Source organism: Clytia hemisphaerica, unplaced genomic scaffold, assembly GCF_902728285.1.
Source record: "Clytia hemisphaerica strain Z4C2 unplaced genomic scaffold, Clytia hemisphaerica genome assembly, whole genome shotgun sequence".
Classification (NCBI taxonomy): Eukaryota; Metazoa; Cnidaria; class Hydrozoa; order Leptothecata; family Clytiidae; genus Clytia; species Clytia hemisphaerica.
In genome coordinates this window covers 376730-399178 of record NW_027103553.1, presented here as the reverse complement: position 1 = coordinate 399178, position 22449 = coordinate 376730, and the positions used below count along the sequence as shown (strand labels likewise).

At 34.5% G+C, this 22449-nt stretch overlaps 4 protein-coding genes across 5 annotated transcripts in view; 3 read left to right on the top strand and 1 right to left on the bottom strand.

Moving 5' to 3' along the window:
• The window catches only part of LOC136800359 (uncharacterized), an 87034-nt gene that overhangs the window by 19107 nt on the left and 45478 nt on the right, over positions 1–22449 (bottom strand). The window lies entirely within an intron of this gene.
• LOC136800344 (chymotrypsin-like elastase family member 2A) lies at positions 3905–12538 on the top strand. Its single transcript, XM_067056978.1, has 7 exons — positions 3905–4019; positions 4251–4399; positions 4677–4947; positions 5652–5945; positions 10467–10618; positions 11066–11336; positions 12180–12538. The coding sequence occupies exons 1-7, from the start codon at positions 3974–3976 to the stop codon at positions 12473–12475; spliced, it is 1479 nt and encodes a 492-aa protein (XP_066913079.1). The 5' UTR covers positions 3905–3973; the 3' UTR covers positions 12476–12538.
• Positions 13420–15848, top strand: LOC136800361 (granzyme B(G,H)-like). The gene is made up of 4 exons (XM_067056997.1): positions 13420–13528; positions 14180–14340; positions 14646–14943; positions 15477–15848. Exons 1-4 carry the CDS (start codon positions 13486–13488, stop codon positions 15791–15793), a joined length of 819 nt encoding a protein of 272 aa, XP_066913098.1. The 5' UTR covers positions 13420–13485; the 3' UTR covers positions 15794–15848.
• On the top strand, positions 18963–21440 carry LOC136800364 (chymotrypsinogen A-like). The gene is made up of 4 exons (XM_067057000.1): positions 18963–19065; positions 19611–19741; positions 19985–20255; positions 21082–21440. The coding sequence occupies exons 1-4, from the start codon at positions 19020–19022 to the stop codon at positions 21381–21383; spliced, it is 750 nt and encodes a 249-aa protein (XP_066913101.1). The 5' UTR covers positions 18963–19019; the 3' UTR covers positions 21384–21440.

The window sequence follows — 22449 nt, the reverse complement described above, 5'->3', positions numbered from 1 at the left end:
GGGATTCGAATTTCGAATGTAAACATTACATTGAAAACGTTCGAAACGATCGTTTTTGCACGCACATCAATGTCAATCAAATTATTAACTTGCCAAGATTTTCTTTGTGAACCAGAAAGCGGTTGGTAGATCATTAAGCAGACCTATACTACCTGGGGTTTTGTAGAGGTCTGCGATTCAGACTAGGGTTACTTGAAACATTTTTCATCAAATGGAAAACGGTAACACGTAAAAACTTTCACTTTGAGGGTATTTGGGTATTTTCAAGGTTTTTCGGAACTCAAATCGATTTGAATAGTACCATATCACCATCCTGCACCACCAGCATTTGGTCTATGAAAAATGATTGCAAGCGATGCGAGGTCGATTTTTATCGTTTTCGAGCACTTTCTGAAAGTAACTTTTTTATTCAATTGAGCATAACTTTCGATCTAATGAACCGAATGCAATAATAATGACCCATCAGAATTTAAGTTCATCTTTCTTCTTTCCAATATAATAGGAATGGTTCTTTTAAAATTTTTAGATTTCGAGAAATTTAGTTTCAAAGAGAGAAACTTTTTTGTGGTGAACCTGGTATAATCTACTGTCAATAAGCAGCATTTGAACCAGCATTTATTATGATGACAGCGGAGCTCTGCGAGGCTTTTGATTTCCAAAAATAAATATAGAAGAACTTCCTCGTGAAGTTTTTCCGAAGTTCAGGGTAAATATTTTATTTTCAATACCGATTATTCTTTAGATTTGCCGAAATTCGAAAATTTAAGAATAAAATCTCTTTATTACAGATATTCGACGTAAAAATAGTTATATTTGCGAAACCGGACCAACCTTTGGATTCCAAAATACCAAAGTAAAAACGGTCGTTTTCCGCAGTACTGGTATCTGCTCGTATCATAACATAGGCCAAAGACGACTCTGAAGACGACTCAGTATTGTACTCTGGCGACTGAACTGTAAATGCTGCCCTGTTCTCCTAGTCAATTAAAAATACTGAACCTACTGACTGTACCTTGAAATGCAAGAAAAAATCAAAAACATGATTGACAGGTTTTCAAAAAGAAGCTGTTCAAAGTTATCTAAAATCCTACGCGTTGTTAAAACAACTTTCTTCAATCGAGTTCTGAGAATTTTATCACCCCCTCACTTCCAAAACCTGTTCAAATATTACTTTGCTCTTTGGAACCTCTAGAGAAAAAAACTAGGAAGTTAAAAAAGAGCTCCCACATTTCTTAGTGAAAACCCTAATCTTCGATCGGATTCTGATTATTCTGAAAGCTATAGCTCTGTAAGAGAATCTACTCAGGCTGGCGGAGCGTTTTGATTATTTTAATCTTGATCTGAGATAAGTATAAAATGAGCTTTTGTGCTTTTAGTTAAAACTGAACAATCGCACCTAAATCAAACATCATAAACATAAACATCAGAGCCTAGTCACTATCGCTTTCGTTTTAAAGTAAAAGGCGTTTACGGTTTTGAATGTTTTGGTTGAACAACCAGGTCATCAGATCATCACAATCACCACATCCCTTTAGAGTAGAGCATGGTGTACGCAAGATGGGCGATGTGCTCATGAGATTATAAAAAACGCTTTACTCTAGGGGCTGAGTTAGGTCCCGTATGCGCATCGGCGTATAGTCATTTTTTCTTTTGATCATGAAAGTATAGTCCTTGAAGAGTCAGAAAACGTGTGTGGCGTTATTTGGATCAGGCTCAAATTTCCATAATGGCGGATTTTAGATTTTCAACCCTTTTTAGCCCTCTTGCTTGAAAAAAATTTTTCTTTGACTTTAAACATAGACATATTATATACCAATCGATCACAAATTTTATGCTGATTGAGAAAAAGGTCAGAATCACGGTCTGAAAATTTCGTTATCTGGAGATATGAAGCACTTTCGATTTCGATTTTTTGAAATGACTACTTTTGGTTCCAAATTTGCGTGGCTGTAACATTTGATTGGCTTACTTGATTTACTTGAAATTTTCGGAGGGTCTTGCCTGCCGTTCAAATAATAAAATTCAGAAAAATTTATTTTCTACATGAATTTCGAAATCCATAATGGCGGATTCAAAACTTTCTTTTGTCACATTGGCTATTAGGCTCTGCTAGCCTAAGAAAAATATTTTTTTGAGCTTAAAACCCTGCATATTATATACCAATCGATCAGAAATTTTATGCTGATTAAGAAAAAGGTCAGAACCATGGTCTGAAAATTTTGCTATGTCGAGCTATGAAGTACTTTCGTTTTCAAAACTTAGAAAACGTAAGTGCTTCGTATCTCTTGATAAAGAAATTTTCAGACCATGGTTCTGACCTTTTTCTTAATCAGCATAAAATTTCTGATCGATTGGTATATAATATGCAGGGTTTTAAGCTCAAAAAAATATTTTTCTTAGGCTAGCAGAGCCTAATAGCCAATGTGACAAAAGAAAGTTTTGAATCCGCCATTATGGATTTCGAAATTCATGTAGAAAATAAATTTTTCTGAATTTTATTATTTGAACGGCAGGCAAGACCCTCCGAAAATTTCAAGTAAATCAAGTAAGCCAATCAAATGTTACAGCCACGCAAATTTGGAACCAAAAGTAGTCATTTCAAAAAATCGAAATCGAAAGTGCTTCATATCTCCAGATAACGAAATTTTCAGACCATGATTCTGACCTTTTTCTCAATCAGCATAAAATTTGTGATCGATTGGTATATAATATGTCTATGTTTAAAGTCAAAGAAAAAAAATTTTCAAGCAAGAGGGCTAAAAAGGGTTGAAAATCTAAAATCCGCCATTATGGAAATCTGAGCCCGATCCAAATAACGCCACACACGTTTTCTGACTCTTCAAGGACTATACTTTCATGATCAAAAGAAAAAATGACTATACGCCGATGCGCATACGGGACCTAGCTCAGCCCCTAGAGTACTTCGTTCTCTTTTCTTTTTTAAGCTATAATTGCGAAAAAACAATGTAACCTTTTTCCTGCAGGACTCCCCCCCCCCCAATGAAAAAAGATAAAAAACATACGCAAAATAGTCAATTTTAAGGCGAAATTGGTACAATATAAGATCTTAACGTGTGAAAATAGCCTTAGCATCAATGTTCTAGTTCGCGGTTGTTGAAATTTGACTTTTATCCACGCAAAGTCAAAGAGGCTTAATTTATATTTCAATATCGTCAATTTTATTACCCAAATCTTCAAGCCGATCTAGATAACGATAATAGGATTTCCTGATGAATTAGCAAAGGAAAAGTTGAACCTTAGAACCAATTTTTTCGTATGGTTCGCGTTAAGATATTTGAAAGAAATCACTGCAAGATCGAGCCATTTCATAATGTAACAAGGAAGATAAATTAATATTTGAAAATCTTGAAACAGCTGTTCAAAACGATTGATATCTTCAAATCGATTATTAGAGAATTCTCTGAATTTGATGCTCCGTCGAGTGACACGCTTTTTTATAAGAACCATTAAACTTTGGCTAAGACTCGAATTTTCTTATTTCTTAGACATTAGACTTAAAATTTAACAGGTGTTATTCGTAAAATCGTTTTAAATTCGTTTTATTCTCTAAGGCCTTACATTGCCTACTTTTGTAACTTTCAAAATTTGAGGAACAGGTTGCTCTAAAGATTTGAAAGAGTTTCATTCTTATGTTCTTCTTAAAAGGGGACAAAAAACAGCGACAGAAGATGATTATCACGATTGATCAATATGTGTAAATAAAAAATGGGACACGTCAAAAAGCAAAATTTCATAATGTCCTCAAGATGACAATAGCACTTTAAAAAAACATTCTGGAGGAGAGCAAAGACTGGACCCCTTACCTTATATGGGTAGTAATGATCTCCTTCGCCTGATGTTTTCTGCAGAGCTGATTCTGTATAAAAAGGGTCCCCTTTGAGACTGAAGAACACATTAACATCTTCAGTTTGAACAAACTGTTTGACTCGGTAAATCAACTACAGTATCAATCATGTTACGTTCTATATTGGTCCTGGCAACAATCATCAGTGCAATTTGTAAGTAAACCATTTACAAGAGACTCCCAAAAACAACTTTCTTACCAAACGAATGGACACAAAAAGACTGGGAAGATTTAGATCTTGTTGAGATTATAAACTTGTGTTTGAGATGCTGGCTTATTAAATCTGACCAGACAGAGTGCCGTCTATATTTTCATTATAAATTATAACACAAGTGAAAAAGTTGAAGTATCTTATCAATTTTCCTTCCAACTTTTCATCTTTTAGACGCACAAAAATGTGGAGTTTCCAAAGTTCCACAAAGCCGTGTTGTAAATGGAGTTGAAGCACCACAAGGAGCTTGGCCATGGATCGTTTCATTGCAAACACGAAATGGATTCCATTACTGTGGTGGTACCATCCTTTCACCGACTTGGGTAAATTTGGATATTTAGCTTTATAAAAGATTTTCCTAAGCCTTGTAATCATAAACCTCAGAATCCCGAAGACTCCTTTAAGGATGATCAAGGAGTCACTCTCCTCCCACTCAAATTACCCATAAGCTTTCAGTTTTATGAAGAGAGAATCGAGTCTAATCGCTAAGAGCACCTTTAAATATTTCAAAAAATAACCGCGCGGCAATTGGCGGCTACGGTCGAAAAGGTGTATCGTAGGGCTGTTAAAAGATTTTAAGTAACATCATTTTATCAATAGATCCTGACAGCAAGTCATTGTGTAGATAACAACCCGACAGCAATCGCCGTAGTAGCGGGCGCACATAACATCAAAGCTATGGAATGGTCACAACAAAAACAATGGGCTAAAAGATACATCCAAAATCCAAACTACAAGAGAAGTGATCTTTATGCTGATATTGCCTTGATTGAATTATGGAAACCTTTAATATTCAATGATAGAGTAAGCAGAGCATGTATACCGGGATTTAATCAGTATCCACCTGCAGGGATATGGTGTTATATTGCTGGTAAGAATTTTCCTTCATATCAGTTCTTTTAAACAATTAAATAGTATACAAAAAATTTCTGTGAAAGTGCATCTAGTTTTAGAGCTGACTATTCAAACCATATTGCTACTTGTTTTTGTTCGGTTTAATTTCAAAACAGTAGAGTCCCGCGGTAGTTAGCCAGAAATGGAAAAAAGCACAACGGGAATAGTCAACTCTAACCTTATTATGGAAAAACCAATCCAGTCAAGTAGTCAGAGGTCAGTTCTGTTGAGACCGTTGGGTGGGACCAGGTGGGACAGAGATTGATTTATATCGAATCATCACAGGAACAATTATACAAGCCCTTGCATTTTTGAAAACTGAAATACACGCTTTTTTTATAAGAATACACTTTATAAGAATGTCCATGAAGAAAATGGCCAAAAAATTAAGAATATGCTAAGAATCACCATCATGGAATTTAGACCTAAGAATGCCATTATTAATGCATTTTAACCTGTAGATTGCCATTCGATCCTAACCTTAGAATATTGTAAGAATATTTTTGGATGATTTTCGCCAAAAAGTTAAGAATATCCATGATGAAATGAAAAAACACCATTCTTATAAAATAAAAGCGTGTAGTCAGAATATAGTGAAAAGTAACAATTTGTCAAAGCCTTGATGGTAGTAGGCCAAGGAAGCAGTATTTAATAAAAATCTATTATTTTTCTCTTTAACAGGCTGGGGACGAATCCAACACGATCCAAGAATTGCACCTGACAAATTACAACAAGCAAGACTTCCTATCTTGAAACAGCACGACAAATACGAACACATCTTAGCAGGGTTTGGTGTCCAAGGAAAAGCAAACGCATGCCAAGGTGATTCTGGGGGTCCACTGATGTGTAAGACCACATCAGGCCAATGGATGGTACAAGGCGCCGCAAGCTGGGTCCTCAAAGGCTGTCACACAGTCAGTGCTTATACACCACTAACAAAATACTTGAGCTGGGTTAAACATTATGTTCAAAATTAATTACAACTCATTATTTTATTCACTGTTTATTCAATATGCAGAATAACAAAATAATAAGAATTGTTGAAATCAAAAACCAGTGACATTTCTTTTCATTCTCCTGGTCTTTCCGTATCCTACATAAACTACTATAGCTTGATATTTTTCAGCAGTTTAGATTAACCCTATTAGCCCCAGGGGGGGGTAGAATCTACCACGCTGGAGTTCTTTTGTCTATATCTCGGAGAAAAATTTTTTAAACGACTTGAAACTTTCTGACTTTTAGTAAAATCTTATTAAGAGTACTTGTGCAAAATTTTAGGGTCATAGGTTGTCCAGATCAGGTTTTCTGATTTTATCTGAAACATGACAAAAAACCCAGCTAAAATCGCTTAAAACTCAACATTTTAAGGTGCTGATAACTTCTAAACTATTTATTCAATCCATTTCAAATTTTGACACGTGATAGGCATTGATAATATCAATTTAAAGAATCAAAATAAAATTTTGAAAATGATGACGTCATCATTTATGACGTCACTCCTCTTCAGCATAGATTTCAAAGAAAAATCTTTATGGAAATTGCAAAACCAGCATGTTAAAGAACAGCCTTTTATCTTTCAGAATCTTCAAACAGAATCTAAATATCTTTATTGGTTCGACTGTAATAGACACTTTTGTAAACCATATATTTGGGCTTTTTTCCGACAGGTGGAAATTTTGTGATGATGTCATTGGTTTTTGAATGACGTCATCAACTTTTTTTTTCTTCCTGGAAAATTGTATAATGATGGAGAACATCTGTACCAAATTTCATGGTCACAGCTCTTCTAGATCGAAAATGATCGAGGGTGGTAGATTCTACCCCCCCCCTGGGGATACAAAAGTCAAAAAAGCTTGGGGCTAATAGGGTTAAGAGTTTTATTTTTACATGAGTGTTCCCGTTTCATATCAGGCACATGTCACCACCAGGACAGTGTCTGACAATTGTTATATTGTGCTGATATGAGCAAAAAATGTTCTTTTCCTCTTTCTGACCAATCTTGCTCCACATCCGTGTCAATTCAATATGAACAAGCAACATGCTGACCTACCTAATGATTATAACATCAGATGAAAATAAGAAAAAAGTGACAGTAATTGTACAAATATTCAGAATGGAAAAATAAAGCTTGTGTGTTGAATAAAATGGTAAAAAGGAATTTGCCCAAATACGAAAATCACTTAAACCATTCAGCAACAAAATTTTCCTTAAAAATCTGGCTCTGTCACATTTTGGGCATTGCCATTTTGCATCATTGTGCAAAAAATCAGAAAAAAATTATGAGTCAACATTGAGAAAAGCTATGTTTTCTTATTTGGTTAGAGGGAATTTCCCCAAAATACGAAAATCCGTTTTTTAAGGCGAATGAGAATTTTCCGGGAAAAACCACTTCAGCCATTCTTTAGAGAATCTTGCCCTCCATCTTTGTACAAAAAATCAGAAAAATGTAATGACAGGATTTTGCACAAAGTCCACAAAACCTTATTTTAGGCAGTTTTTGGCCCAAATTTGCCCAAATATATATTTTTTCGAAAATCGGACTCCGTCACATTTTAGGCATTGCCATTTTGCATCATTGTGAAAAAAATCAGAAAAAAATAATGAGTCAACATTGAGAAAAGCTATATTTTCTTTATTTGGTTAAAGGGAATTTCCCCAAAATACGAAAATCCGTTTTTTAAGGCGAATAAGAACTTTCAGAGAAAAACCACTTCGGCCATTCGTTAGGGAATCTTGCCCTCCATCTTTGTACAAAAAATCAGAAAAAAGTAAAGACAGGATTTTGCACGTCCAAAAAACCCTATTTTTAGGTAGTTTTTGGTCCAAATTTGCCCAAATAAATTTTTTCTCGAAAATCGGGCTCCGTCACTTTTTAGGAATCATCATTTTGCATCATTGTGCCAAAAAAACAGAAAAAAGTAATGAGCCAATCCCGAGAAAAGCTGGTAACAGACGAACGAACGAACGAACGAACGAACATGGGTTAATTTAAAGGACCTCCGGGGTACCCGGAGGTAGGTCCAAAAAGCTTGTGTTGTGAATTAAAATTGATGAGCAAGCAAATGATATCACTCTTATTTAAAATCAAAACCTGTAAAGCATACTTTTGGGATTTGGCTCTATAACGTAGGTAGACTTGTTCCAAATCACAGGCGGCATTCTGATTGGCTTCCATACGTTGGTTTCTTACATGTAGCAAATTTTTAAGGTCAAAAAATTGCAGTAGACAGAGTCGTTACCACTATAAAAGAGGCACCCCAGCGGAGTCTCTGTTGAGCACGCCACTACGCCAAAATAAAATTTTATTACACAGAAAATACTCTCTCATCACGTTGTGACACCAGCAAATTTATTTGATCTAATGATGCTATTACGCCAAAAAAGGCTTAATCACGCCATTACGCATAATATATACCGCTGTGTATGGAAAAGTCCCCTGTAATTGCAAGTTTATAAATCTCCAGTTCTAAGGGCACGCTTAAAGCCGGAAGGCCTTCTTTAATGTCCTGTTGGGCTGGGATTGGAACGAGGCCTCACTTCACACCCGTATGACCATCAGGTTCTCATAAAAGCCCTAGTTATAACGTTTGAAGAACCTGCGGACTAACGATAATTTTTCCATACACACCATTCAGATATATATTTTTATAGCGTTTTCCCCACATGTGATTGGTTTGAAAGAAAATAGGGTTTTGACCCTATTAACCCCAACCTTTTTTGATTTTTGTATCCCCAGGGTAGTTTAGGTATAAACTTATTTCTTTTTTATGATTTTTGTTGGCGAACAAAAAATCTATACTTTTACTATCAAATATAATTTGAAATTTGCAATATTCAACAGAATGTAAAGTAGATTGACTGATTTTTCTGAAAAGAAATTTCTTACACAATGTAAAATTCCGGGGGTAACAAAGTGGTTTATTATGAGATGTAGTAATCACCAATTGAATATTGCAAATTTCAAATTATATTTCCTAGTAAAAGTATATATTTTTGAAATCGCCAAGCTTTAAGCTTTCCAAAAATGTAAAAAATAACGTTTATACGACCTAGATCTATAAAAAGTTTTTTCTTCTTCATTTTTCTTCATGATCTTTTCGAATTTTACAGAAAAAACTAACAGTAAATTAATAAGCTCCTTCCTACCTTAACAACGATAATAAACTTTTTAAGATTGAAGCACTAGTTGAGAAATAACAAGCAAAGCTAAATTTAGTGCACAATTATCGTGAATAGAGTTTAACATATTATATACTGCACCGTTAATTAGTACTAGTAATCGTATGGTTTGGAGTGCGATTAACAATTAATCACTCGTAACAAAGGAGAAAATAGTAATTTGCACTCGTCCTAATCGTTAATTGCACCACAAAACATACGATTCCGAGGTAATCGTCAGTAAATAATCATTAGTAAATCATAGTTTTTTTAGAAAAAGGGAAAATTTTCTAAGGGAACAAAAGTGTCCCCCGCCGAAGAGTGCAAAAAGTGGTAATAGTGCAATTAACGATTAATCGCACTCCTCTAAACCAATCAGATTCGAGTAATTTTGCACGGCTGACGATTATCTTTTCAACAAGCATTAAACTGCTATTTTGATCCAGACTTAAAATTAATTTTTTCGTTTCTAAGCCTAAGATATTGTTTTGGTGTAATAATAAAGAATTTCCATCCTCTATGACCGTAAAATGTTCTTAGGATTTTCTTAAATTTGCGGCAACGGAAAACGTAACATTACATTTTTCTGATATACTTTTGTTGAATTCTTTGGATAAAACGCAGTTTAAAACGTAAAAGTTTATCTTTAAATAATACAGCTTTTTAAATTAACCATTACTAAGAAATCTTATGCACCCTTCTGAATTCTACGGTTTGTTTGTCCATGTAGGCGGATAAGAGGTTCAAGGATGGGCAACATTTTATGAAGATACAGATGACGACATAAAAAGGAACATCATTTCGCAATCTTCCGAGGAAGATAATTTGCATGGGCAGGAGAGCTGAAATCCATATTTCGCTCATTATACATTGATTGAAAACCTCCATCTCAGAGAAAGTCAAGAATCTATATTCGTCAGACATGATACTATATAAAAAGGGTTCACTTTGTATGTAAAAATCATATTAACATCTTCAGTTTGAACAAACTGTTTGACTCGGTAAATCAACTACAGTATCAATCATGTTACGTTTTATATTGGTCCTGGCAACAATCATCAGTGCAATTTGTAAGTAAACCATTTACAAGAGACTCCCAAAAACGATGAAATTTTCCGAAATATTTATAGGAGGAATTTTAAATATTAATGATTTAAAAAACATTTTCCTCAGCTTCTTAAATATTTTCCGACCAAATAATTTAATTTAAATATTTGAAGTATTTTTACAAAAAAAATTTTTTGTCTTATGCTCGTTATCAATTATTTTATAGAAACTTCCCGACCCCACTATAATCACTGATTTTTGAAAAGCTTGTTATTTTCGTCATTTCTTTAGATGCACAGGGACAATGTGGAGTATCAAAAGTTCCACAAAGTCGAGTTGTGAATGGAGTTGAAGCACCACAAGGAGCTTGGCCATGGATCGTCTCATTGCAAACACAAAATGGATTCGCGTACTGTGGGGGTACCATCCTTTCACCGACTTGGGTAAATTTAATTAAGGATTTGCCATGCAAATATAACTTGTGCAACCATTATCTATAATAGGGTTGTGATTTCAATTCCTACAGTAGTCTAAATCGACAATATCATGCAATATGACTCTCGATTTTAGAAAATCCATCCCTAAGTTCGGTTAAAACTGCTCAAAGAGAGGAAAAAATTGTAGTTTCTTGTCATTTTTTGGGCATGTTCTTAATTTTTCGACGAATTTCAGCCTCAATGTTCTTATAAACTGGGTTCTAATAAAAAAAACGTGTACTTTTCTTTCTTTACGAAAAAAAAAGCCTGAATACAACCAAAAGAAAAGTATGTAAAAATCTAAATCCAAAAATGGATGCCTCTAATATTAAAAACATCTTTTTATAAGATTCTGACAACAAAACCCGGTATTTATATCAAAATCCACTGGTCTACAACAACGTCTTTCCATAGATTATGACTGCAAGCCATTGCATCGATGACAACCCAACATCAATCGCCGTAGTAGCGGGCGCACATAACATCAAAGCTATGGAATGGTCACAACAAAAACAATGGGCTAAAAGATACATATTGCACCCAAACTACAGGAAGGGTAGTTTTGAGTCTGATATTGCCTTGATCGAATTATGGAGACCTTTCGTATTCAACGATCGAGTTAACAGACCATGTCTTCCAGGATTTAACGATTACCCACCTGTTGGCACATGGTGTTATATTGCTGGTGAGATATTATTTCTTTTGGAGACTCAAATTTTACCTCCCCTTTTCACAGATCTGGTAAGATTTTTTAGCAAGTGGGGTAAAAATATCGGACCAAAACTCAACGGCAATTGATATTCCCATGTTTTTTATGGCTGGGGATTTGAATTCCATTGTTTTCGAGTCATAAAACTCAGTGGTTATGGGATAAATAACACAATATTTTACAGCAATGATTTGCTTATCTGATTATTTTTAGCGGGGACAAAAATTAGAGTATAATTTTCCACAGTATTTTGGCCAATTTTTTCAGTGGGAAGGGGTCACAGTGGGTCTGTGAGAAGAGGGTGTAACTTTGTTGCATAGGGTTAGTACGTGTCAGTTAGTCCGAGTTCACAAATAAACGTATATTTTTATTACTTCACTATTACAGGTTCTATTACTTGACAGTTATTTTACAAACTTTGAAGAGTATAATTTTCCCGGGTGTATTTTACCGAACTTTTTAATCATTTTCCTTTTCGTATTTTGTTTTTCGTTTCTTAGGTCGGTTTGTAACTCACTTATTTCGAAATTCTTCTTTGATTAAAATCACTAAGAGCACCCATTTGATTTCTGAGATTGGAATTCCCCTATAGACCTAAATTTATCAGAATCGGGTTTGCTATTTTGGTTTAGTTACAACAGTTATTAGGGCCAAAGGAGAATATTGAAACTGTTGGAGAAACTTGTATGTATTAAAAACTTATTTTGAAGGGGGGGGGGTAGGCTCGATAGCCGAGAGTCTAACTGAGCTCACACGCATCAAAAGAAGATGAGAAACATATTTTTATTGATTGATAATATCATTTTTTTACTCTGAAAGGTTGGGGACGAACGCAATACGACCCAATAATCCGACCTGATAAATTACAACAAGCACGAATCCCCATCCGACAACGAAACGGACAAGATGAACATATCTTGGTAGGATTTGGTGTCCGAGGAAGAGCCAGTTCATGCCAAGGTGATTCTGGAGGTCCACTGATGTGTAAGGCCGCTTCAGGTCATTGGATTGTAGAAGGGGCATCGAGTTGGGGATACAAAGGATGCCATAGTGTCAGTGGTTACACACCATTAACCAAATATTTGAACTGGGTCAAGCAATATGCTCCAATATAATTTTTAAATTATTTTCTTCCTTCGATATTGAAACGAAAAGAATCTATGAATACTTAAACTTAATTTCGTCATAATCATTTTTTTGGTATCTTGGTTCGCATCAATTTTGATAGTATTTTCACCCGATCCTTCATCCACCTTTTTTATCTAAGAAACTTCATATTTTTGATCTTAGAAACTTCATATTTTTGCCTCTCAAAACTTACTGAAGGTGTTATGATAGTTCAAAGCACACCTTGGATTTTACCGAGATTTCAGTAACCCTGTCAATTTTTTCGGTAGATATTTGAGGCACCATTTTGCAGACCCCCTCTGGAATTTTGCCTGCTTTCAAAAGACTACCTGTATTTTGTGTGAATTTTAATAACCCCCTGAATTTTCCGAGATTATATTGCTGCCAAAGACAAATTGTAGACATTAAATCTTTTTTCGAAATTAAATTAAAGGGGAATCCCAAGATGCTCGTTAAAAACCTAGTTTATTTCTCTTCTTAAAAGTCCATAATATTTATCCAGCATTCTATTGGTCCGAGCAAACATTATTATCCCACCAAATAGGTATTTGAACAGGCGTTTATACTGTTCATTTATTTGCAGGAAAATATTCCAGACGTTGAACAAATATTTAGCCATGGGAAAGGTTTATTTCTCTTCTTAAAAGTCCATAATATTTATCCAGCATTCAATTGGTCGAAACATTATTATTCCACCAAATAGGCATTTAAACAGGCGTTTATACTGTTCATTTATTTACAGGAAAATATTCTAGACTTTGTTATTTTACAGGTCTGTGATTAATATATTTTCGAAGACGCTGAACAAATGTTTAGCCATGGCAAAGGTCTGGGATATAATGGAGTGGTATTTTTGGAACTTTTTAACTTAATGTCCCATCAAATTGTTATAATTTGTATTAATCAAGCTGTCCAAACCTGGCAAAAGACTTCGAGTATAAATTGCGTGCGAATCTTTCTGAAAATTTAAAATCACTTTTGGATTCATTTTTTCATTATGATGTTGAAATTGGTTCTAGCAGTTCTTGTTGTAGCACCTTGTAAGTATTTTGATACCTAGCTTCGAATTTCAAAATAACTACCTTGGCTTTTTGCTTTTACTTTTTACCCTTTAACTGTCATGCGCTCGACCTATTTGCCAAATGTCGGCATATGCCGACATGAGCGAACACAAAGTTTACCATCACATTTACTCTTATTTTCTGAAAAATATCAGAAATATGAGTGATATGTGTTTGCTTTGAGTTGAAAAAGATATAATGATTTTCAATTTTCATATATTATGAAAAACATTTTTTAAATATAATTTAATTACTAAACTTTCTCAAAATCGAACTTTTAATAAATTTCAAAAAAAACACTACAAAGAATGGAAAGTGCTCATGTCGGCAAATGCCGTCATCGGCAAAGAAATCAAAAGCGCCCTCCATGTCAACATTCTTTTCTTTTCTTTTCTTTTTTTTAAAAATGATATAATATTCACTAAAATAATGCGGTAGACTTTCATTTCTTATCGATGGTCTCAAATTATTTGAGACAGACAGAGCTCGAGTTTAACATAAGTTTTTCAAATGTTACACGCATTATATTATTGCCGGCATTAAATATCACACATATAGAATAAGCAATGATCATTCTTTACGCATACAGATACATACTATTGGACCTAATTTAGACGTTTTAATTTTTAGATGTAGAAGGAAGAGGTGGTATCTCTAAAGTTCAAGAAAAACGAATCGTTAATGGAGTTGAAGTAAACCCAGAAGGTAAATGGCCGTGGATCGTGTCAATATCGATACAAAATCAAGTTGCAAAAAGAAACTGTGGTGGTAGTATTTTGACAAGTACCTGGGTACGTTTAGGAATAGTAATTCTGGGATTTAGCTCAGTAACTTGATAATATAAAACCGATTTTTGAATAATACAACGTATGTTTTCAATTGAAAAACATAAAACTAGCGAAAGGACTCAAATTCAAAAAAAACTTACTCGAGAATATTCAGGGTGGTGTAGCTTGGAAATGACTGGAAAAAAATTATTGCAAATTGACGAAAGTCAGGACCGTTAGCAATAGGTGGTCCACCTAAACATATTCTAAAATCTTGATGATCACGTGATCAACTTTCAACTGACCCATATTAAAAATCCTTTTCATAGATTTTGACAGCCGCTCATTGCTTCGATGCTCGTCCTCCAAATTTTCCTCATCCACCTGTAGCTACGGATATCACAGTAGTAGCCGGTGCACATAATATTCAACGTCAAGAAAGATCACAACAAAGTAGAGGGGCTACAAGATATATCCTGCACCCAAACTACAATCCTCATACTCTAACAGCTGACATTGCTTTGATCCAGTTATCGAGTCCATTAATTTTCAATCAGCGAGTTAAAAGAGCTCGTATTCAAGCCAAAGACGTCTATCCGAAAATGAATAAGAATTGTTATGCTGCTGGTGAGTAAGACTTGTCTCCAAAGTTCAAATGAAAACTGGAGAATAAATAAATATTTCACTATCGACCTCCCCCTGTAGGCCGAGAAAAGTTTATTTTAACTTCCTAGAAAAAAGTCTTCTATGGTTACCTTTAAAAAAATCAATTACTGTGCTTTTCACAGAATTTCATCGAGTGTAATCAATTGGAAGACCAGTGTGTGATTCAGGGAAGTGAATGTACCTTCGCCCGGGTCAATCCATATCATGTGAGTGCAGTTGGGTACAACTACTCTCTGAAACAAGGGTAGATAATCGTGCCACGACACTTGTCGCTATATGTTCGGTCACGCTATTAATACCTTTCTTACTATGGTATACGTCATGACAGAGCAATGATTCTGCAGAGCAATGATTCTGCAGAGCAATGATTCTGCAGCGCAATGATTCTTATTCTCGCGTGATTAAGACCCATTTCGAGATATCACGGGGCGTATAACCATCCATCTTTCGAATTAACCAGAAGTAAAAATAAGTTTGATCATATTTTTTGACAGGCTGGGGACTGACCAATGTGCATCCAAAGATCTCACCCGCAACATTGCAAGAGGCACGGCTCCCTATCATCCAGAAGAACGTCCATAATGAGCATATCTATGCAGGACATGAACAGCCGGCAAACACGTGGCCAAGCACATGCATGGGCGATTCTGGTGGTCCATTGATGTGTGAGAGGTCTACTGACAAGGCATGGGTAGTAAAAGGAGTATTATCTCATGGTGCAACAGATTGTACCGTTTACAGTGCATTTACACCGGTAGCCACGTACTTGAACTGGATTAAAACATTCAACGTTGGGGATATTAAAACTTAGAATTTCTTACATATGTTTGATTTGAAATAAAATGAGTCTACAGTAACAATGATAATTTTGTTGTATTAAAAAAAAAACTTTACTCCACGCCTTATTCTATACACGTTTTTTGTAAGAACAAACTATATAAGAAAATAAGGCTTTGATGGCCGAAATATTAATAAGAAGTTAACAACATTTTAAGGCTTTGCAGACTCGAAAATACCCGTATTTTTAGGAAATGGAGAAAAATATTCACAAGATTGTAAAAATAAGATCATGATAAGAACATTTTAGGGTCAAAATTTAATACCTTAAGCGAATAAATTTTCACGAGCAGATATTTTCGCTAGACAATTATTTTCGAAAATACACGGGATTAATTTTCGCGAATCGGTCTCTTTTCAAACTAATTCATTTCATTTCCCTAAAAGTTTTGTTGGCAAATAACCTGTTTTTTTTTTCCTTTGATGATTTTTTTTTCCTAGGTTTAAAATTTTCACGAGTAAATTTCGCAGATTTTTGGAAAAACTCGCGAAATATAATCCTCGCGTAAATTAATCCACTTAAGGTAAGTTAAGATTATCCGAATGCTTCAAAGATTTTGGACGTTCTTATAAAAAGAAACGTTTACGATCCTATACAAGCCTTTTTTTAAAAAATGCGAAAGACATTGTTTTTAGCGAACAAAGTGTCGACACATACGGTACCTTGTTTACCAGGAAACTGACATTGACGGCCATTTGGAACTTTTCCACAGTTCTTTATATCTCGATATTTCGATCGAATCTTTTCGAATTTTTCATTTCACAGTAAGTAAGCGATAGAGTGAAAAGATTTTTCATTTTTCAACGTTTATTTATTTTCTCCCTATCGCAAATAAAACAATACAATTTAAATTGTACGACATAAAACTTAACGAAGACCTTATTATTCTATTTTTTTTCAAGTGGAAACCTAGCTTTAAAGAAGAACTGGATTCAAACAGACAGGAATACATTTTTTTGCAAAATGCCCCCAGAAAAGTAGCGAAAAGGAATCTCAAGCTTATATTCGACACTGACAAATATACTTTTCGAAATTCAACGATTTTTATTCCCTGAACTAAGGGATCCTGTTCCAAAACCCCATTTTGTCTGAGTAACCATTCAGGGCTTATTATCAACTTTTAATTATGTCATTCATTTTTACTCTAGCGACAGGTATGGTCGTTTTTAAGACAATGTCTTATCCGTCATGACATGTTTAAAATTTCTCCTGCCAGTGGAAGATTTAGATTACGGAATTCCGCCGGACCGCGACAAGGACTTTGCAGTGGTAGGCCTGAACCCACCTTATCGGAGATTGTCGGGTCCAACCAAAATATTTTCAGGCTGACCTACGCACAGGGGCCATCGAGCCCGACTGAAGACGTGGCACATCAAAGGACAAATTTTATTCCTCTCCGATGGGAAATTGACTCGCTTCTTTAGAGCTTTAGCCTGGGCGGTCGCTAATACGCCAACGGAATATCAGTTAAGACAATGTCAATCAAAGTCCAACTCTGACGCAAGTAGGTAAAAATTGAGACAAGGTACACTTATTTGTAGTAACCAGTACCATGCTTTTACATCCGACAAACAAAAAATGATGTTCACTAAGTTAATATTTAGTTGAATAATTTCTTCCTTCTTTAAATCTAGACAGGTCTTTTGATATGAGAGTTGTTGTAATAAAATTTTCTGCTCAGAATTTCATGCTCTATCAGATAGTACCAATCAGTTTCGTTTATTTTGACTTTCGAAAATCAGCTATTTTCCTACCCCTTATTTTCCCTTGCATTTTTTCCTATGGCATCACTATTTTGGTCATAAAAAGTTTTCCCGGGCCTAATCCGCGTCTTCCTTCTCAAAAATATCTTATAATATACTGTTCTTTGGAATAAACTAAAAGTGGTTAGATCGTAAAAAAGATGTCACGGAACCCGAGGCTTGGCCTTTACTATTTTAAGCTATTTTTTGGAATAGATTTTACCTTTCACGAAAATTAATTTCTTATTTTGAAGCTAACGAGTTGGGAAAACATAAGTTCAAATCTTCAAGATCATTATTTTTTGGCTTAATTCTTTAGATATACAAGGAAGAGTACTAGGAAAACGACTATAAAGTAGTAAAAAACGACAAAAAAAAGAGCTTTTTGTCGATCAACCAATAACAAACTTTGTTTGATATCTTTTGATTGAATGAATTTTTTTGAAAATTTATTTCACAGATTGAAGAATCACTCCTGTGAAAATGGTAATTATACCACATTTCTACAAGAAGTTAATTTTTTTTCTTCTTCGCTTTTCATTTTCATTTTTATTTTATTTTTTATTCAATTTCTTTTTTGCTTGATAATACTCCACTCACAAATATCTTTTCAACGAGCACAAAATCGCAACTTGATTCAAATTCTATCAAAAGTTACAGCCATTTTTGTTTCCAGCTGCAAATTATTTTGAGACAGACTTTAGGTCAAAAATACGAAAACTATACGGCATATTTCCGTCATTTTCGGCCGTTTTTTTCTCAAAAAATCAGGCTCCGTCACATTTTAGGAATTGCTTTTTGGCATCAGTGTGCAAAATTTCATAAAAAATATAAAGAAAAACTCGAGAGATTCAAGAAAACCTGTTTTTCCGGCGATAATTGGCTGTTCCGGCGACTTTTAGAAAGTTCCGGTTATGAAAATCAGTTTAAGTGACAAATGAAGCAAGCTTGATGGTGATGCACTGATGATAATGATATAATAATTACATCCAAAAATTGTATGAAAAAAAAGGAAATAATATAAGGACTAAGTCGAATGAAAATTTTCCGCTAATCCACCATCGCAATATCAGTCAAGACAATGCCAATCAAAGTCCAACTCTGACGCAAGTAGGTAACCATTGAACTTATTTGTAGTAACCAGTACCATGCTTTTCCATCCGACAAACAAAAAATGATGTTCATTAAGTTAATATTTAGTTGAATAATTTCTTCCTCGTTTAAGTCTAGACTTGTCTTTTGATATTGCCCAACTTATGGGGCGTTTGATTTTATTGTTTTCGAGATTTTAAACGGATTTGGAGATTGCCCTATTATGAGACAAGGGAGACTCATTGTCATTCAAATGAAGCCCATTCTTTCTCACTGCAAATGAAATTTAGATAATAAATAGGGAACCTTTGAATGTTTTAACATCAGTTTTCACTAATTCAGTAAGTGATTCAGCTGTTATCAAAATGATCAGAATTTTTCTACTTGTGGTATTTATCGTCATTGCTTCTGGTAAGTTCATACGACCTTTGTAATTATTTGACATTTTCAACGGATACGATCTCATAAATCATTCTCCATCCTAGGCATCTGACGAGTACACGTTTTGTTTATAAGAACAATTTTATAAAAACACGAGCCTGAAAATTGATCAAAATCTTAGAACAAATTAAGAACTATCTAAGCCTCAGATTTCGAAATTACTAAAAAAGTACTGATTTTAACAGATTTAAAGTTGAAACCGATTTTTAAGAACATCGTAAGAGCATTTATAAGACTTAAAATTAAAAAAAAATTAAGAACCAACTCAGTCTGACTAAAAATTTACTGTAGTTCTTATTTTGACGTTTTCGTTCTGAAATGTTACAATTCTTCAAGTCATTTCATTTAAACGCCAATTTATAAGCAATCCTTTAATAATGATTGAACACGTTAAAGGTATTCTTTGGTATAAATTTTACCTTTCACGAAAATTAATTTCATATTTTGAAGCTTATGAGTTGGGAAAACATAAGTTCAAATCTTCAAGATCATTATTTTTTGGCTTAATTATTTAGATATACAAGGAAGAGTACTAGAAAAACGTATTATCCATGGAACCGAGGCTAAACCAGGTGCATGGCCATGGATTGTCTACATCGAAACAAAAAATCGATCCTGTGGTGGTACCATCCTTTCACCGACTTGGGTAAATTTAATTAAGGATTTGCCATGCAAATATAACTTATGCAACCATTATCTATAATTCCTACTTTTCTTTTTTTACGAACCAAAACATCTTTATAACCAAAACAAAAGCATACAAAGTATCTAAAAATCTGAATCCAAAAATGAATGCCTCTATTAAAAACTTATTTTTTACAAAATTCTGACAACAAAACCCGGTATTTATATCAAAATCCAACTGATCCACAACAACGTCTTTCCATAGATTATGACTGCAAGCCATTGCATCGATGACAACCCAACTTCAATCACTGTAGTAGCGGGCGCACATAACATCATGGCTATGGAAGACTCACAACAAGAAAAATGGGCTAAAAGATACATATTGCACCCAAACTACAGGAAGGGTAGTTTTGAGTCTGATATTGCCTTGATCGAATTATGGACACCTTTCGTATTCAACGATCGAGTTAACAGATCATTACTTCCAGGATGTAATGATTACCCACTTGTTGGCACATGGTGTTATATTGCTGGTGAGATATTATTTCTTTTGGAGACTCAAATTTTACCTCCCCTTTTCACAGATCTGGTAAGATTTTTTAGCAAGTGGGGTAAAAATATCGGACCAAAATCAACGGCAATTGATATTCCCATGTTTTTATGGCTGGGGATTTGAATTCCATTGTTTTCGAGTCATAAAACTCAGTGGTTATGGGATAAATAACACAATATTTTACAGCAATGATTTGCTTATCTGATTATTTTTAGCGGGGACAAAAATTAGAGTATAATTTTCCACAGTATTTTGGCCAATTTTTTCAGTGGGAAGGGGTCAGAGTGGGTCTGTGAGAAGAGGGTGTGATTTTGTTGCATAGGGTTAGTACGTGTCACAAATAAACGTATATTTTTATTACTTCAATATTACAGGTTCTATTACTTGACAGTTATTTTACAAACTTTGAAGAGTATAATTTCCCCGGGTATATTTTACTGGACTTTTTAATCATTTTCCTATTCGTATTTTGTTTTTCGTTTCTTAGGTCTGTTTATAACTCACTTATTTCGGAATTCTTCTTTGATTAAAATCACTAAGAGCACCCATTTAATTTCTGAGATTGGAATTCCACTATAGACCTAAATTTAAACGTATTTGTCAGAACTGGGTTTGCTATTTTGGTTTAGTTACAAATTCAACAGTTATTAGGGCAAAAGGAGATATTGAAACTGTCGGAGAAACTAGTATGTATTAAAAACTTATTTTGAGGGGGGGGGTAGGAGTGTAACTGCACCCACACCCATCAAAATAAGATGAGAAAAATACTTTTATTAATTAATATTATTATTTTTTTACTCTGAAAGGTTGGGGACGAACGCAATACGACCCAGTGATACTACCTGATAAATTACAACAAGCATTAATCCCCATCCGACAACAAAACGAAAAAGATGAACATATCTTGGTAGGGTTTGGTGTCCAAGGAAAAGGAAAAGGAAACGCATGTCGAGGAGATTCTGGAGGTCCACTGATGTGTAAGTCTGCTTCAGGTCATTGGATTGTAGAAGGGGCATCGAGTTGGGGATACAAAGAATGCCATAGTGTCAGTGGTTACACACCATTAACCAAATATTTGAACTGGGTCAAACAATATGCCCCAGTATAGTTTTTACATTATTTTCTCCCTTCGATATTGAAACGAAAAGAATCTATGAATACTTAACTTAATTTCGTCATAATCATTTTTTGGTATTTTGGTTCGCATCAATTTTGATAGTATTTTCACCCGATCCTTCATTTCCCTTTTTGATCTAAGAAACTTCATATTTTTGCCTTTCAAAACTTACTGTAACCTACCGTACTTACGATAGTTCAATGCACACCTTGGATTTTACCGAGATTTCAGTAACCCCGTCAAGATTTTCGGTAGATATTTCAGTTAACATTTTGTAGACCCCTAGGCTTCTGCTCAAAATCACAAGGCAAAGTAGCTGCGATGGCAATATTTTGTCTAAAACTTGGGTATGTCGTAAGCTTAAAAATTCTAATTATAAAAGTATTAAAATTATTACACTTTGAAATTTGCACATAATGGAAGACATCGTTGAACCTCGTTTTAATGGGTTGGGAGAGGGACAACTTAGTCAGGGATCCAATTCCTTCATCTATTGCTTTTTCTTTTAGGAATTTATGAATTTTATATATGAATTTTATAAAATTTCTGTATACTTTCTTGAAACTTTGAATTTTGCTAATTTTGCTTTAATCGTAGAAATTTTAACGAGACTAATTTTAGCGTTTTAGCGACTTTTCCCCATTTACGCTAAAATAAATCTCACTAAAACACGCCGAGTCGACATGGCGCTAAAATCTATCAACGCGAAATATATTGCCTTGGTACATTTTTATCAATAGGAAGGGTTTCAGTGCAAAGAAATGCTAGAAAACGAATTCAGTCAATAATGTAATATACGAGTATTCGCTAAAATTTATCCACACGAAATCTTTTGAAATCGTTTCCGCTAAAAAATAAATCCAAAAACAATCAAGATTTTCCTTACTCGCTAATATACGCTAAAATTAGTCTCGCTAAAATTTCTACGATTAAGGTATGTACTTAGAATTTTTGTATCTAATTCTTTCATAGATAATGACAGCCGCTCACTGCTTTAATCTTAAATCTGCACAGTAGTAGCCGGTGCACATGACATCAAAATTCACGAAGAGTCACA